The sequence below is a fragment of the Scyliorhinus torazame genome, chromosome 3 (genome assembly GCF_047496885.1).
Source record: "Scyliorhinus torazame isolate Kashiwa2021f chromosome 3, sScyTor2.1, whole genome shotgun sequence".
Lineage (NCBI taxonomy): Eukaryota > Metazoa > Chordata > Chondrichthyes > Carcharhiniformes > Scyliorhinidae > Scyliorhinus > Scyliorhinus torazame.
The window spans coordinates 189,797,769-189,815,650 of NC_092709.1; the positions used below are offsets into that span (position 1 = coordinate 189,797,769).

A 17,882-nucleotide genomic window follows, 5' to 3' on the forward strand; every position below is an offset into this window, starting at 1 on the left:
ATGTCAGGGCCATGAACCTCATCACGGCACCGGCAGGGGGCAGGGAGGAACTCAAACCGAGATTTCACTGGTGTAAATCCCGTTAAGGCCCTCTCACAGGATTTAGCGGCCATTACAGGATTTGGGCCCGTGGCGAACATGTCCGCAAAATCTCACGCGGTGACTATAATTGCAGTTAGACACAGTGTCATTTGGATTTTACCAGTTTTGATTCCATAGTTAATCTTGTATTCCCACTCCTTTATGTCCTATGCTCATGATCAGTTACAGTGAAGGATATCAAGCTAAGGAGATTCATTCCATCTCTAAGTTGTCTTATTTCACTTTTGTTGACCTGCAGATTTTATAGGTGAGCTGATCTAGAAAGTGCTTGGCCTGGAACCCATTTACCAGTGAAAATGAGTGGAAAAATGGCTGTGAACACTGGAACTAACAAACAAAGGAAAAATATGTTTTAAATCAATTTTTTTTAGAACACAGCTACTGGTGTTTGAGGCAATGTGTTTGTCACAGGCATCATTTACATAATCTATCCTTTCACTGTTACAGAACAGAATTATTTTTTCCAGAAATAGTTGTGCAACTGTGTTCTAAATTATTTATCACTTGTGCCCTCTTAGACTGACAATATTAAGACAATAAAGTATTCCTGATTAATAGGACTGAACTGAACATTGGTGCAATATGTTATGTATTAATGCATTTTCCACAACGTGGGTTCAGACTACAAAGCATTTGAAACTTTAATTCTACTACTTTGTAGTGGTTTCTTGGTTATTAATTTGAAGCCAAGATCTCACTTTGAAGCTAACTAACGAAACCGTGCACTAATAGACAGATCACCTGGATTTATTTTAGTGCTGATGGACAATGATTCCAGAATCTAAAAGCAGTTGGTGCAAAGTTTTGAAAAAAATTTAGAGTACCCAAATCATTTTTTCCAATTAAGGGGCAATTTAGCATGGCCAATCCACCGACCCTGCATATCTTTGGGTTGTGGGGGTGAGACTGACGCAAACATGGGGAGAATGTTCAAACTCCACACGGACAGTGACCCAGGGCCGGGATCAAACCTGGGACCTCGGCGCCGTGAGGCAGCAGTGCTAACCACTGCGCCACCATGCTGCCCAGTTGCTGCAAAGTTCACCACAAAGAAAAGTCCTGAAATTCAAGCATTGGGCTGAAATCTCCGTTTGAGAGACTTTAGACAGGATTCTCTGTTCTGGGGTGCCGGAATGTGCCCCCAATGGAACGGAGAATTGGGTGTCGGGGGAACATCGGCATCGGTGCTGGGCACCATCTGGAACGCGTTGCTCCAATCACCCTGCTGGCGGCATGAATCAAGTCCACGATACGTGCCCGCGGTGGGGGGGGGGGAGTAAATAAATGCTAATGGATGTTAATAACCTATTTGCATCTATTTAGTGGGCCCAGTGCCCTATGCTCCAGCCTCCCGTGATTCTCTAGTCCCTGCAGGTGGAATCACACGGGCGCAGATCACTTGTGGTTTTTACCAGCGTGGTCCTGACGTGGTGGTCCAACACGCCAGGGCCACGCTGAGAGAGACTATCCGAGCCCATCTGAGGGCCAACCCCCCCAATAATGCATTGCCACAATGCACTGCCTGCCCCCAGCCCACACCTCCTCTAGCCTGGAAGCTAGAGAACAGTCCAGACAGAGGCAGTGGGAAGCATTATAGCTTCCTACAGCTCCACATGTCCAGTCCTCAAAGGAGAGTCTGTTTTCCACAGATCTATTAGCTGCAAGCCATTCATAGCTTTCCAGTAGCAGTCTGTGATTGACCGCCTCTACAAACCATCTGCAGTTTTGATCCATTCATTTCCTTTCATGGTTCAGTGGCCGAATGGGTGAAGTGCTGGAATGCACTTAGTGTTTGGAATGTACTCACATCTCCTTGATGTGGTCAGTGTTTTCAAAAGGTTAAGTTGGCAGGGTTGCATCACATAGGATAGCATTCGGGCTCAGGCAGGGTCATTGTACATAGCAGTGTTGCAAATAAACACCTGTGCAACAATGTTCTGAACTGCCTCGGTCCTCTATCCGAAGAGTAGGAAGGATGGACTGGGCTGGGTGCAGAGGCTGTGCCGGGGTTTGGGGAGGTGCATGTGGGAGGCCGTGATGTGGGGTCACCCTGTGATTGGGCCTATCCGGTGAGTGACCCATCACCGCTCACCACCCCCATAATGTCCTCCTCCTCCAGCATGTCGCCCCTCTGCTGCATTATGCTGTGGAGGACGCAGCAGGTGCCACGATGTGGGAGACCCTCCTGGGGCCCTACTGAAAGGCCCCATCAGAGCAGTCCAGGCACCCGAACCATATCTTGAGGACGTTGATGCACCTCTCAATGACCCTCCTAGTCGCTGTATGGGCATCGTTATAGCAGTTCTACATGTCGATCTGAAGCCTCCAGATAGGAGTGATCAGCCACGACTGCAGTGGATAAGCTCTGTCACCCAAGAACCAACCGCTCACCCGAGGCTGCACCTCAAACGTATCGGGCACCGACAAGTGTGTCAGGACGAAAGCCTCATGCACGCTGCCTGGCTACCGGGCGCACACCAACTGCACATTCATTGAGTGGAAGCCCTTCCTATTGATGAATGGCACCCTCTCATGTGCTGGTGCTAGTAGGGGAATGTGTGTTACCTGGGCAAATAGGGCATCCCTGACAGCGTGGATGTACCTGTGAATGTATGTCTGCGAGATCTCAGATAGGTCCCCACTTGGTGCCTGGAAGGACCTCGTGGCAAAGAGATTCAGGGTGGGTGACCATCACCTTGACGGCCACCGGGAGCGGGTATCCTCCCCCATAATCCCGCGGTTCCATGTGCGCCATCATCTCGCACAGATGTCGCACAGTATTCCTGCTCAGCCACAGTCGTCGGCGACACGGTTGATCCAGAAGATTCACGAAGGATAGGCATTGACGATATACTCGGGGCCTGATACACCGCCTCCTTCACAGGGCCTGATACAATGCCTCCTACATAGGGCCTGATACACCGCCTCCTACGCAGGTCCTCATACACCGCCTCCCTCCGATACAGGGCCTGATACAACGCCTCCTTCCCACCTCCTCCTCAGCCTGAAGGACAGCTGGCTCTCCAGCATCATCGGCTGGCTCCTGATCCTCTGGGGCAGGTTCCTGTTCTGCCGGGGTCCTCCCGAGCAATTCCTGCTCATGCAGCCTCATTGCATTTCAAGCTTTCTATAGATATGTCAGAAACAAAAGAATGACTAGGGTAAGAGTAGGCCCAGTCAAGGACAGTAGCGCAAAGTTGTGCGTTTTTCCTTCGAGGAGATAGGAGAGGCGCTAAATTAATATTTTTCATCAGTATTGACACAGGAAAAAGACAATGTTGTCAAGGAGAATACTGAGATACAGGCGACTAGACTAGATGGGATTGCGGTTCATAAGGAGGAGGCGTTAGCAATTCTGGAAAGTGTGAAAATAGATAAGTCCCCTGGGCCGGGTGGGATTTATCCTAGGATTCTCTGGGAAGCTAGGGAGGAGATTGCAGAGCCTTTGGCTTTGATCTTTATGTCGTCATTGTCTACAGGAATAGTGCCAGAAGACTGGAGGATAGCAAATGTTGTCCCCTTGTTCAAGAAGGGGAGTAAAGAAAACCCCGGTAACTATAGACCAGTGAGCCTTACTTCTGTTGTGGGCAAAGTCTTGGAAAGGATTATAAGAGATAGGATTGAAATCATCTGGAAAGGAATAATTTGATTAGGGATAGTCAACATGATTTTGTGAAGGGTAGGTCGTGCCTCACAAAACTTATTGAGTTCTTTGAGAAGGTGACCAAACAGGTGGACGAGTGTAAAGCAGTTGATGTGGCGTATATGGATTTCAGAAAAGTGTTTGATAAGGTTCCCCATGGTAGGCTATTGCAGAAAATACGGAGGCATGGGATTGAGGGTGATTTAGAAGTTTGGATCAGAAATTGGCTAGCTGTAAGAAGACAGAGGGTGGTGGTTGATGGGAAATGTTCAGCCTGGAGTTCAGTTACTAGTGGTGTACCACAAGGATCTGTTTTGGGGCCATTACTGTTTGTTATTTTATAAATGACTGAGAAGGATGGGTAAGTAAATTTGTGGATGACACTAAAGTTGGTGGAGTTGTGGACAGTGCGGAAGGATGTTGCAGGTTACAGAGGGACATAGATAAGCTGCAGAGCTGGGCTGAGAAGTGGCAAATGGAATTTCATGCAGAAAAGTGTGAGGTGATTCATTTTGGAAGGAGTAACAGGAATACAGAGTACTGGGCTAATGGTAAGATTCTTGGTAGTGTGGATGAGCAGAGAGATCTCGGTGTCCATGTACATAGATCCCTGAAAGTTGCCACCCAGGTTGATAGGGTTGTTAAGAAGGCGTACGGTGTGTTAGCTTTTATTGGTAGAGGGATTGAGTTTCGGAGCCATGAGGTCATGTTGCAGCTGTACAAAACTCTGGTGTGGCCGCATTTGGAGTATTGCATGCAATTCTTGTTGCCGCATTATAGGAAAGATGTGGAAGCATTGGAAAGGGTGCAGAGGAGATTTACCAGGATGTTGCCTGGTATGGAGGGAAGATCTTATGAGGAAAGGCTGAGGGACTTGAGGCTGTTTTCATTAGAGAGAACAAGGTTAAGAGGTGACTTTATAGAGGCATACAAGATGATCAGAGGATTAGATAGGGTGGACAGTGAGAGCCTTTTTCCTCGGATGGTGATGGCTAGCATGAGGGAACATAGCTTTAAATTGAGGTGAGATAGATATAGGACAGATGTCAGAGGTAGGTTCTTTACTCAGAGTAGTAAGGGCGTGGAATGCCCTGCCTGCAACAGTTGTGGACTCGCCAACATTAAGGGCATTTAAATGGTCATTGGATAAGCATATGGATGATAATGGAATAGTGTAGATGGGCTTTAGAGTGGTTTCACAGGTCGGCGCAACATCGAGGGCCGAAGGGCCTGTACTGCGCTGTAATGTTCTATTGGTCTATTGCAAGGGCCGCCAACCATTCCTGGCTGGACAATGAAATCCATTGCCTTCATGGGGTAAAGGGCAGACATGTTCGCATGATGCGTACTCCCATGCAATCCAGGCCCAGCGGGCTATGCAGTGACCCTGGCCTGCACTATTGCCCCTGCATGTCCCACTCCCACTCCCAGCCATGGCCATTTCTCCCGACACCCTGCCGCCACCTCTGGCGCCGTCAGTGCCGCCTTTAACCCTGCCACCCATCCCTGCCTGCACGGGTACTGGTGGCTGGCGCTACCCATGCAAGCGCAATGCTCTGCGGCCCTTGTCCTGTGCGGTCTACTGAGGGTGTCCTTGGGTGGGCCGTGTGGTACACTGCCAGCAGGGCTACACCGGGTTGTGGGGTGGGGCACCTAGAGTCACCAACCGGTGCCATGCTTGGTGGCATACGTGCAGGCAGGGCCAATGAATGGGGCTGGGCGAAGGGGATGGGGTCGAAGCTATGGTATGCCGTGGGTCGTCTTTGCAATGCATGAGTTGTGCCTATCTGTCCAGAGGCAGGATGGATGGGAGCAGGGGCACAGTGGGCAGGCTTGGTGACGGCCGGTGGTCCTGCAGGTTGGGCTAGCTGATAGTCCTACTGGTGGGGTATCCACCCTGGGGAGGGGGGGCAGAGTGCCAGGCTGGGTGGCAAAGGCCACGGTGCATGTGTTTGCTGTTCGGGTGTACTCTGCTCTTCCCTTGCTCCCCCTGCAGTGGAGCAGCACTTTGGATGGGTGCACTGAGGAGAGCCGCCACCTTGTGGGCCAGTGGTTATGCTGGACCATGCCCAATGCATCGATGTGTCGGCTGGGATCCGGGGGTTCCTATGGAGTTGGCTTTGCATGAAAGGGGCGGGGGTGGGTACCCATCTGACCCGCGGAGCTCTGCACATTTACAGGACATAGTGGGCCGTCAGTGAAATGCGCAGTCAGATGACAGGCCACAGCAATGGCTGTCCATGCCCAGGCACCCCAGTCCCTGGGACACACACACACCCTGGACCCGTGGCCCATCTCCTGGCCACCCCCAGCTACTCCACCCCCCTGCCCCCCCCTCTTGGCGCTGGCAGACGCTTCCTAGCCAGCGGCACAACTGTCAGCCCACCGTTGTGCCTTTGGAAACATTATAACCCCCTCTCCCTTCCTCAGCAGCCAGGGTACCCAGTCCCTGTTTTTCAATACAAAAAGTGAACCTTGCCAATGTTACTTCTGCCTGGTGGAGGCGGAACATCACAGGAGGCTGGAGGCCACTGAGTTGGACCCATTAATGATATGTTAATGAATGCTAGTGTATATTTTGCATGCCCACGCCGCCACGGGCGTGGAACGTAGCCATGCCACCATCGACCTTTATTTTCCAGTGAGGTCCAATCCTCCGCCTGTTTGCGATTCCAGCGTCGTTGGATGGAGAATCCACCCTATTATTTCCCACAATTCACTGTTCAGACTTAATGATCATGATAGAACTGGCTATTCCATTGCTCTTTCCAATCAGAATGCAAACAACCAGGGGTCAGGAAGCAGCGTTCGTGAGTTTGAATCCACATGGACAGACTGTTGCTTTCGCTCTGCATTCCACAGCAATGTGAAGAGCCAATATAAACTCATTTGTCTGCCAAAACCTGAGTCGACAAAGCACCCCATGGTGCACTGTAGAAGGTGTTGCAGTTCCATCAGTTAATTATGTTTGTTTGCCATAAATTAATAAATTATTCTGACTTTGAAGCAACTGGGAGATAGAAAGAAGACTAATTTAAGCTCAATGGAAAAATATCTGAGATCAACAGCTACAAGTGCATGATTTATGCATGCCAAGACTGTTACAAAATTGTAACTATTTATAAAATGCTCTTTTCATGTAATTACATCCATAAGTTAACATAATATTGAGAATCAGCAGCCAAATTTCCCCTTAACTGGTATAGACTGCCATTTGTCAAATTAGCTAACGGTGCAGAAACACAGTGCTAACTTCGTGTGAAAAGCATTTTCCTACCAGGACCATTGGTCATGAAGGTGCTTTAAGGGCAGGGTGCCATCCTATATCATTGCATTTATTTTTAATTTTACCACAAGGGAAAATAAATATGTGTTTTTCTGGATTCTTGTCTCTCTGGAGCAATGATTCAAATGAATATTTTTGAGCTCTCCTTTACAGTAAAATAAGATGAATTGTCAGTTGTATTTACATGAGGCGTGTAAATTTGGTACGGGGAAATTGGCGAATATTTGATAGAGCTGTGCAAAGATGGTTTATTCATTTGGTGTGACGTTAGTTTCCTGAGGTAAAGTATTTAAGGAGGTAAAATGTCTCTTCGAAATTGACACCGGTTCAAATGATTAGTTTCCAGCAATGACTGTTATTCCTTTGGTGACCAGAGTGTCTCACTGTGTGACTTCACGTAAACCTGATTCGATTGACTTCAGTTAAAGTATTTCAAGCTGTATAAATCTGGGGGATTCTTATTGTTTTTTTGTTGCTTTTTACTCCCAGGTTATTAAATGCCATAAGGCCTGGAGCTGTGAAGAAGATCAATCGGCTGCCGACTCCCATTGCAGGATTGGTGAGTTTTGGGTTCTTATTATTATCTTTACCTACATAGCTCGTTTATGAAACACCTTGCACTATGAATTGCCTTTATTTGCAGAAAATGGAATCTTATTGCTTAAGCAAATCCATCCTGGTCAGGAAAAGCCCAATATGAATGCAAGCCTTTCTTTTTAACTGTGACATGCTCAGTAACCTCTTTGGTTTTGTGGGCTCAAGTCTGAGATGGCTCAGCCACCATTTGCTTTTGTGTCAGGGAATTCTTTTACGCAAATGTTTGAATATTGACCAGATTGTATGAACCAACTGTGCTTTGATTATTGCTGAAAAGCGAGAGGAACATGTTGCTGCAGCTTTTCACCTTGCATTGATCGGGGCAAACCCAATAATGCTGAGTTTCAAAACATCACAACAATTTGTACCAGAGACGAAAAGGCTGCTGATTGGTTGCTAAGTTGATTCTAATTGGCTGAGATGTTGCCATGGAGAAAGCAACTAGGAACAGTCGGCTCCCCAGGCTCGTGGGTAATTCCTATAGTTCCCCGTCGTTTGCTCCATTGCAGTGCCTTGGCCTTGGTGGCTGAATTGGCCAGCCATTTTCACATACCTTCTGTGGCTGGGTATTAAACTCAGTCAGGTTGTGTGGAAAGCAAAGGGTGAATTTTGTGCAGATGGCGACATTGGAATTATAGAATCATAAAATCCCTACAGTGCAGAAGGAGGCCATTCAACCCATCGAGTCTGCACCGACACTCTGAAAGAGCACCCTTTTTAGGCCCACTCCCCCGATCTATTCCTGCAATGGGGCAATTTTCGCTTGGCCAATCCACCTAACCTGCACATCTTTGGACTGTGGGAGGAAACTGGAGCACCCGAAGGAGACCCACACAGACACGGGGAGAATATGCAAACTCCACACAGGCAGTCACCCAAGGCCAGAATTGAACCCGGGCCCCTGGCATAGAATCATAGAATTTACAGTGCAGAATGAGGCCATTCGGCCCATCGAGTCTGCACTGGCTCTTGGAAAGAGTACCCGACTTAACCCCACACCTCTGCCCTACCCCGTAACCCTGCAACCCCATCTAACCTTAGGGCAATTTATCATGGCCAATCCAGCTAACCTGCACATCTTTGGACTGTGGGAGGAAACTGGAGTACCCGGAGGAAACGCACGCACACACGGGGAGAACGTGCAGACTTCGCACAGACAGTCACCCAAGCGGGAATCGAACCTGGGATCCTGGTGCTGTGAAGCCATAGTGCTAACCACTGTGCTACCGTGCTGCCCAAGTGGAAGTGGGTGACATTGTCCTCTGAGGACAATACGGTTGGCTACCTGCAATCACACAGCGGCTGGTCAATAAATGGCCTCAGTTGGCAGGACAGCTGGCTTGCGATGCAGAGCGAGGCCAACAACGCGGGTTCAATTCCCGTACCGGCTGAGGTTATTCATGAAGGCCCCGCCTTCTCAATCTTGCCCCTCACCTGAGATGTGGTGATCCTCAGGTTAAATCACCACCAGTCAGCTCTCCCCCTCAAAGGGGAAAGCAGCTTATTGTCATCTGGGACTATGGTGACTTTACTTTAAAGGCCTGAAAGCACAGGGTCCATCCAGTGGATAAGCAGGGACAGACGTAGCGATAGACCATATGATCAGGAAGAGGTGGCTGCTGCCTCTGTCCTGTTGACACCCTCAGGGTGCAGGCAAAGTGTCCAAACCTCACAGTTTGATTGGAATGATGAGCAATAACACTTGTCTGAGACATGGCATGTATACCCTCGGGAATGCACTTTAAAATATTATGTTTATTGAACAGTCAACAATACCTTTATACAAAAAGAGAAAAACAAACTACTTAACAGTCAATATAATCATTAAATAACAAAGAAATGGCAGTGTGCTACACACACATGGGCACCTTGTCGCTGCAGAATATGGGTACAAAAACAAAGTTACAACAGTGCTACGAAGAAAATCAAATACACATTGAACATTAAACAGTCAACAGTATAACAAAGTCACCAGCATCTAAATCGACCCGCTGCTCAATTCCCCTCCCACAGCTTCCAGCAGTAGACTCGCATCGGTGAAAGCCACTCGAGGGTAGTGTAGAAATACACTGGAAAGGTACACTGATGCAGAGCACAGCAGAAGAGTGAGAGAACACCCCTCTCCAGCACTGGCGGTAGGTTCCATACTCCAGGCCACAGAAAGGGCTTCAGCAGGCAAACACACGGCTTCCAAGCAGTAAACACTACACAGTCAACAGTACAATAACTCTCTCCCTCTCCCGCAGCTCCAACAGTAGACTTCAATCAGTGGCAAGTCTCTCGAGCGGCGCGTAACAAAACACCAGAAAGTCACACTGACACAGAGCACAGTAGAAGAATGAAAGAGCCTCTTTTCCCTTCGCCAGTACTGGTACTAGGTCAGCTTACTGCCACCCTTCCCCTTGCCCCAAGCCACAGAAGCAAGAGGAGTGGCATCAGACAAGCACACAGCTGCCAGGAATAACAGCAAACTTATTGCTTCTAGACATTAAACTTTGAACTGTCAATAGTACAATAAAGTCACCAGCAATCAGCACGGTTTTCAGACATTAAACACTAAACAGTCAATACAATACACAAAAATGACCAGAAATCTGCAAAAGGATTCCTTCAAGACGTTCAGCAAGTTGCTCATTCAAATCGGTCCGCCGTCACTTCCCCTCTCCAGCACTGGTAATGCCGTTGTGTCTCTCGACGGCGTCAACACGGCCTCAGCATCAGCAATTCTGGCCCCTACAGGGAGCCAGCAAGGCACTGGAGCGGTTCACGCCGCCTCAGCTGCTGGTCCTGGCGTGAACTGGGTGCCGCGGGATCCGCGCATGCGCAGTGGCATCGGCGCCAACGCATGCATGCGCAGTGGTTTCCTTCGACCCGCCGGCCACGATGCAACATGGCGCAGGGCTACAGGGGCCAGCGCAAAAGAAACGAGGTGCCCACCCAGAGAAGCCGGCCCGCCGATCGGTGGGGCCTGGGGTCGGACCCCCCTCCCCCCCATAGGCCACTCCCCGACCCTTCCACGCCGAGTTCCCGCTGGCTGAGAGCAGGTGTGGACGGCGGCGGCGGCAGGACTCAACGTTTTTACGACGGCCGCTCGGCCTATCCCGGGCCGAGAATCGGCGGGCCGGACGCATAGAGCGACCCCCGACCGGCACCACAACAACCACGCGGAGAATCAGCGCCATTGGCGCTGGCGTGGTTGGCGCAGTGTCAGTCAAGGGCCACTCAATGCGCCCGGCCCGCCGATTCTCGACCCGGGATGGACCGAGCGGCCGTCGTAAAAAAGCCGAGTCCCACCGGCGCTGTCCACACCTGCTCTCAGCCGGCAGGACCTCGGCATTGAAGGGTCCGGGGGCAGCCTGTGGGGGGGGAGGGGATCCGACCCCGGGAGGGGCCTCCGATGTGGCCTGGCCTGCGATCGGGGCCCACGATCAGCGGGCCGGCCTCTCTGGCTGGGGGCCTAGTTTTGTCCATGCCCGCCCCTATAGCCCTGCGCCATGTAGCGTCGGGGCCGGCGCGTTGAAGGAAGCCACTGCGCATGCGCGGGTCCCGCGGCACCCACTTGACGCCAGGATCAGCAGCTGGAGCTCCAGCCGCAGAAGCAAAAGAGGTGGTAGCAGACAGACGCATGGCTTCCAAACATTGAATAGCCAACAGTATAATAAAGCCACCAGCAAGCTGCAAAGCAGTTCTTCATTACCTTCAGCAAGTTGCTTAGTCAAATCGGTCCGCCACCCCTTCCCCTTTCCCAGCACCAGCAGTAGGACATTTTACTCCCTCCCTTTCCTTGCTCCAGGCCACAGAAGCAAATAAGATGGCAGCAAACATACAAACAACCTCCAGGCAGCAGGAGCAGCATTTGGGTCACTCTGCCGCTCTCTCCCCTTCCAGCAGCTCCCAGCAGCAGACTCTCAAAGCCAGGAATCATCACACCAGAAAGTCACACTGACATAGAACACCGCAGAAGAGTGAAAGAACACCCCTTCCCCTGCTTCAGACTGGTAGTATGCCAGCTTACATCCTCCCTTTGCCTTAATCCAGGCCACAAAAGCAGAAGAGACAGCAGCAAACAGTACTAGACCTTCAGTCATTGCAGCCAGCTGCAGGAGCAATCAGCAAACACAACCTGCAGCTACTTAAGTATATTTTAGTTTAATAACAGTTTAATGACGAAACAAAAAACAAATTACAGAGCAAACAGCAATACACTGAAAGTACCCACTCTTCACCAGAGTCAAAAACCAATACGCAATCAACAAAAAACAAAACCATCAGCATCTAAGTCAACGCACCCCCCGCCCAGCAGCAGCCCCACATCAGTGGAAAGATGCCCAACAAGTATATAGGAAAGCATGCGTGTAGAAAGCAGTGCGTGCATGTCGGTGAGAGTGCGCATGTGTGCAAGAGTATATGAGCGAATGTCTGCCATTGCATGCCTGTCAGAATGTGTGTGTGTGAAAACGAACATGGCAGTTCACCGGAAAAGGACACATCGACATGGGGCACGGCAGAGGAGAGAGAGAAAACCCGCACCCCTCCCCTCCGAAGAGGGGATATTGTTCAGTCCAAGAACATGCTCTTTGTACAAAAATCAAGGCAGAATCCAGATCAAACACAGAAACCACAAAACAGGCAACAGTACAAAGAAAATACAAATTGCACACCACAAGCTAACCCAGTAAACAAGCAATAAGGAAAAATACCCACCAGCACCTGAACCAGCACACACTCCTCCCCCTCCTCCTCCCCCCCCCCCTCCTCCTCAAAATTGGAGAATGCAGCCCTAGGTGTTGACGCCGGGGCAGGATTCGTGGACTTTCGAACTGCAAAACTGGCGGCAAACCTGGACCGATTCAGCGACTGTGGGCGGGCTAGCACTGGCACCATGTGGAACACAATCGATTCCAATGAGAAACGGTGCCGGATTCACCTGGTCCATAATTGACACTCGGAGGTTGACAAGCTGCAGCCGCATATACACATTACAATCCCCACACACACACTCATCCCAGCCAACAAAATGGCACTGGTTGTGCTGGAGCACACCCATACATCTGATGGGTCAGCTGGGACCAGAGGGGACCTAGGGGAGTAGTCTGGGGCATACCTATGCAACCTGTGGCCCTCAGTTCAAAGCGGGCTGTCAGTGGCGTGCACAGCTGTATGGCTGCCTTTCCGGCTGCGGCAATTGTGTTCAGTGCCCGTCCACCCCAACCCCACAGCCCATTCCTGGCCACCCCCACTACATGCCATGGCAGAAGCCCCGTGGCCAGCGGCATGTGGTGGTATGTATTAAGGGTAATACGGTACACCATGAATGCCGAGGAGCCATTAGAGGACAGATGCTGTATCCCGATTGGATCCGCCGCCTACTGGGCTCCACCCAGATAGGCGGGGTATAAGAACCTGGATTTAATCCCCGCAGCTGCATTCTGTGACTGAGTGTCTGGGGAACGAGTCTGAACAAGTCTGCTCAATAAAGCCTCGATTGAAGTTCTCTATGTCTCGCCTCGTGTGTGATCGATGGTGCAACAATTTATTGAGCGGACTTAAAAAGGAATATGGAGCTCCGGATCGCCCCGGAGTGCCTGCGAATCGGCCCCCAACCAGCTAATGCAACATCGGCGTTTAAGCACTGGCTGGCGTGCTTTGAGGGATACCTCCGAACGGCCCCCGGCAGACCAACAGAAGACCAGAAGATGCAGGTCCTGCATTCCAGGGTGAGTCCCGAAATCTACTCACTCATCGAGGACGCGGAAGAAATCCCAGCGGCGCTCAACTTGCTGAAGGAGATCTACATTAAGCCCGTCAACCAGGTCTACGCACGCTACCAGCTCGCGACGAGACGACAGATCCCCAGGGAATCGCTAGACGATTTCTTCAATGCTCTAACGATCCTGGGACGAAACTGCAACTGCCCAGCGGTTACGGCGAACGAACATACGGACCTCCTGATCAGAGACGCTTACGTAGCAGGTTTGGCATCGTCGCAAATTCGCCAGAGACTTTTAGAGAAAGACTCTCTCGAACTCAGAGGTACGGGCCCTTGCAGTCTCCCGCGATGTAGCCTCCCAAAACGCCTGCGCCTATGCCCCCGACCACGCTGCAACCCCTTGGGCTCCGTGGACCCCCGCCGCGACCGACCCCCCGGCAACCCCAACCCCTCCGCAAGCGTGCGCAGCCAGAATCCCAGACCACCCGGGGGGGCCCCGCTGCTACTTTTGCGAGCAGCCAAAACACCTCCGCCAGCGCTGCCCAGCCCCCTCGGCCACCTGCAAAAGCTGCGGTAAAAAGGGGCACTACGCAGCGGTGTGCCAGTCCCATGGGGTCGCCGCTATCTCCGGGGAACAAATGGGACCACGGGCTCAACCCCCTCCACCCCAGCGACCCAAGGGCGGCCAACGGGCGCCGCCATTTTGGACCCCGGACACCACGAGGGGGGGACGGGTGCCGCCATCTTCCTACCCTCTGGCCACGTGCGATCCATGGGAGCGGCCATTTTGTCCACCCCGGCCACGTGCGACTCATGGGAGCGACCATTTTATCCATCCCCGACCGCGTGCGATCCATGGATGCCACCATCTTGGCTGACAGGCAAGGACCCCAGCGTGGACGGCTCCACACTGCCTGAAGACAACGGTCTGATACACCAACCACGTTTGGCATCGGTGACCCTCGACCAGTCACGGCCCCGGACGCTCCAGACGACAAAGACAAAGGTGCTGGTGAACGGGCACGAGACGCCGTGTTTCATTGAATAGGGGAGCACGGAGAGTTTTATTCACCCGGACAGGGTAAGACGCTGTTCCCTTGTAATTCGGCCAAGCACCCAAAACATTTACCTGGTGGCGGGGTCCCACTCCGTTGAAATCAAAGGGTTCTGCATCGCAAACCTAACGGTTCCCTCTCCCCCACTGTACCAAAGCCCTGAAACGCTGCCTGGGCTTCTTTTCTTATTACGCCCAGTGGGTCCCCCAGTACGCAGACAAGGCCCGCCCACTAAGATAGAGTTCAAAAATTACCGGCTGTACGTCCTTCCCCACCTCTGCGCTCCCACCCTCCTGGGGTTGGACTTCCAATGCAACCTCCAGAGCTTAACATTCAAATTTGGTGGCCCTATACCCCCACTGACTATCTGCGGCCTCGCGACACTCAAGGTCGAACCCCCCTCCCTGTTTGCGAACCTCACCCTGGATTGCAAACCTGTCGCCACTCGGAGCAGACTGTACAGCACCCAGGACCGGACGTTTATCAGGTCCGAAGTCCAGCGGCTGCTGCAGGAAGGCATAATCCAGGCCAGCAATAGTCCCTGGAGAGCCCAGGTGGTAGTAGTGAAGACAGGGGAGAAGCAAAGGATGGTCGTAGACTACAGTCAGACCATCAACAGGTACACGCAGCTAGATGTGTACCCTCTTCCCCGCATATCCGACATGGTCAATCGGATCGACATAGTCAATCGGATTGCACAGTACAAGGTCTTCTCCACTGTGCACCTTAAGTCCGCCTACCACCAGCTCCCCATTCGCCCCGGTGACCGCAAGTACACTGCCTTCGAAGCAGACGGGCGGCTATACCACTTTTTAAGGGTTCCATTCGGCGTCACGAACGGAGTCTCGGTCTTCCAACGGGAGATGGACCGAATGGTCGACCAGCACGGTTTACGGGCCACATTCCCGTACCTCGACAACGTCACCATCTGTGGCCACGACCAGCAGGACCACGACGCCAACCTCCGCAAATTCCTCCAGACCGCTAACGCCCTCAACCTCACCTACAACGAGGAAAAATGCGTGTTTAGCACCGACCGTCTAGCCATCCTTGGCTACGTAGTGCGTAATGGAGTGATAGCCCCGACCACAAACGCATGTGCCCCCTCATGGAGTTCCCTCTCCCCCACTGTACCAAAGCCCTGAAAAGCTGCTTGGGCTTCTTTTCTTATTATGCCCAGTGGGTCCCCCAGTACGCAGACAAGGCCCGCCCACTAATCCAGTCCACTACTTTTCCCCTATCGACAGAGGCCCGCCAGGCCTTCAGCCTCATCAAAACGGATATCGCAAAGGCCACGATGTGCGCCATCGACGAGTCCCTCCCCTTCCAAGTCGAGAGCGACGCGTCCGACGTAGCTCTGGCGGCCACGCTGAACCAAGCAGGCAGACCCGTGGCCTTTTTCTCCCGGACCCTACACGCTTCAGAAATTCGCCACTCCTCAGTATTAAAGGAGGCCCAAGCCACAGTGGAAGCTGTGCGTCATTGGAGGCATTACCTGGCCGGTAGGAGATTCACTCTCCTCACTGACCAACGGTTGGTAGCCTTCATGTTCGATAATGCACAGCGGGGCAAGATAAAAAACGACAAGATCCTGCGGTGGAGGATCGAACTCTCCACCTACAATTATGAGATCTTGTACCGTCCCGGAAAGCTGAACGAGCCGTCCGATGCCCTATCTCGCAGCACTTGTGCCAACGCACAAGTGGACCGTCTCCAAGCCCTCCACGAGGACCTCTGCCACCCGGGGTCACTCGTTTCTACCACTTCATAAAGGCCCGCAATCTCCCTTACTCCGTCGAGGACATCCGAACAGTCACCAGGAACTGCCAAATCTGCGCAGAATGCAAACCGCATTTTTTCAGGCCAGATAGAGCGCACCTGATAAAGGCTTCCTGTCCCTTTGAACGCCTCAGTTTAGACTTCAAAGGCCCCCTCCCCTCCACCGATCGCAACACGTACTTTCTTAACGTCGTTGACGAATACTCCCGCTTCCACTTCGCCATCCCATGCCCCGACATGACCGCGGCCACGGTCATTAAAGCCCTCGGCACCATCTTTACCCTGTTCGGTTTCCCCGCCTACATCCATAGCGACAGGGCGTCCTCCTTCATGAGTGACGAGCTGCGTCAATTCCTGCTCAGCAAGGGCATAGCCTCGAGCAGGACGACCAGCTACAACCCCCGGGGGAACGGGCAGGTAGAGAGGGAGAACGGAACGGTCTGGAAGACCGTCCGACTGGCCCTACGGTCTAGGAGTCTCCCAACTTCCCGCTGGCAGGAAGTCCTCCCGGATGCCCTTCACTCTATCCGGTCCCTGCTGTGTACCACCACTAACCAAACGCCTCACGAGCGCCTCCTTGTCTTCTCTAGGAGGTCCGCTTCTGGAACGTCACTTCCGACCTGGCTGGCAGCCCCGGGACCCATCCTGCTCCGGAAACATGTGCGGGCGCTCAAATCAGACCCGCTTGTGGAAAAGGTACATCTACTCCACGCAAACCCGCAGTACGCCTATGTGGCGTACCCAGACGGCCGACAGGACACGGTCTCTCTGCGGGACCTGGCGCCCGCTGGAGCTCCCCACCCCCCCCAGCACAAATCACCTCCCCCTCACTCCCGCCGCACCCCACAGCCACCCCCTTCCCGGGGGGATCAGTTCTCCTCCCAGGCCCATCCAGGGGTAAGGAAACAGAGAGGGACAGCGCGATGTTCCCAGAGTCGACCGGACTCGAGCCTGCACCACCACCACCACCCGGGCTGAGACGATCAGAAAGGGCGACCAGAGCACCATCTCGACTCATCGAATCGACTTAAGATGTATATAATTCAGTGGCCCAGTAAAGCGGCATTGTTGTAAATAGTTAACGCTGCAAATCGGGTAAAATGTGAATAATTCGGTGGCCCAGTAAAAGCGGCATGATTGTATATAGTTCAATGGTTAAGGCACCGACCCTGTAAACCCCTTCCACCATACCACCCACCACCCCGCCGGGTTCCTTTTTAACAAGTGAATGTGGTGGTATGTATTAAGGGTAATACGGTACACCATGAATGCCGAGGAGCCATTGGAGGACAGATGCTGGATCCCGATTGGATCCGCCGCCTACTGGGCTCCGCCCAGATAGGCGGGGTATAAGAACCTGGGTTTAATCCCCGCAGCTGCATTCTGTGACTGAGCTGCTGGGGAACGAGTCTGAACAAGTCTGCTCAATAAAGCCTCGATTGAAGTTCTTTACGTCTCGCCTCGTGTGTGATCGATGGTGCTACACGGCACAACTGCCAGCTAATTATGGCGATGTTGGCCACTTTCCATACTCCCTCTTTCCCCCCCAGCAGCCACCACGCAGGTTTGACGATTTTTAAAAGCACAAGTGAACTGTGTTGTCGGGAACTCGGCCCATTGGAGGCGGAGAATCGCGGAGGCCCCGGAGAATACCGGGTCATGCTCGCTAATAACATGCAAACAGTGTTTACAGTACGTACGTTCCGGACT

General features: G+C 52.1%; 1 protein-coding gene across 11 annotated transcripts in view; it reads left to right on the forward strand.

The window, feature by feature from the left end:
* Positions 1–17,882, forward strand: part of LOC140408856 (LIM and calponin homology domains-containing protein 1-like) — a 566,047-nt gene that overhangs the window by 266,070 nt on the left and 282,095 nt on the right. For all 11 annotated transcript variants that reach the window (XM_072496648.1, XM_072496651.1, XM_072496649.1 and 8 more), the window contains exon 3: positions 7,521–7,590. In XM_072496648.1, the coding sequence (XP_072352749.1) occupies positions 7,521–7,590 (70 nt within the window). The remainder of the gene's footprint in view (positions 1–7,520; positions 7,591–17,882) is intronic.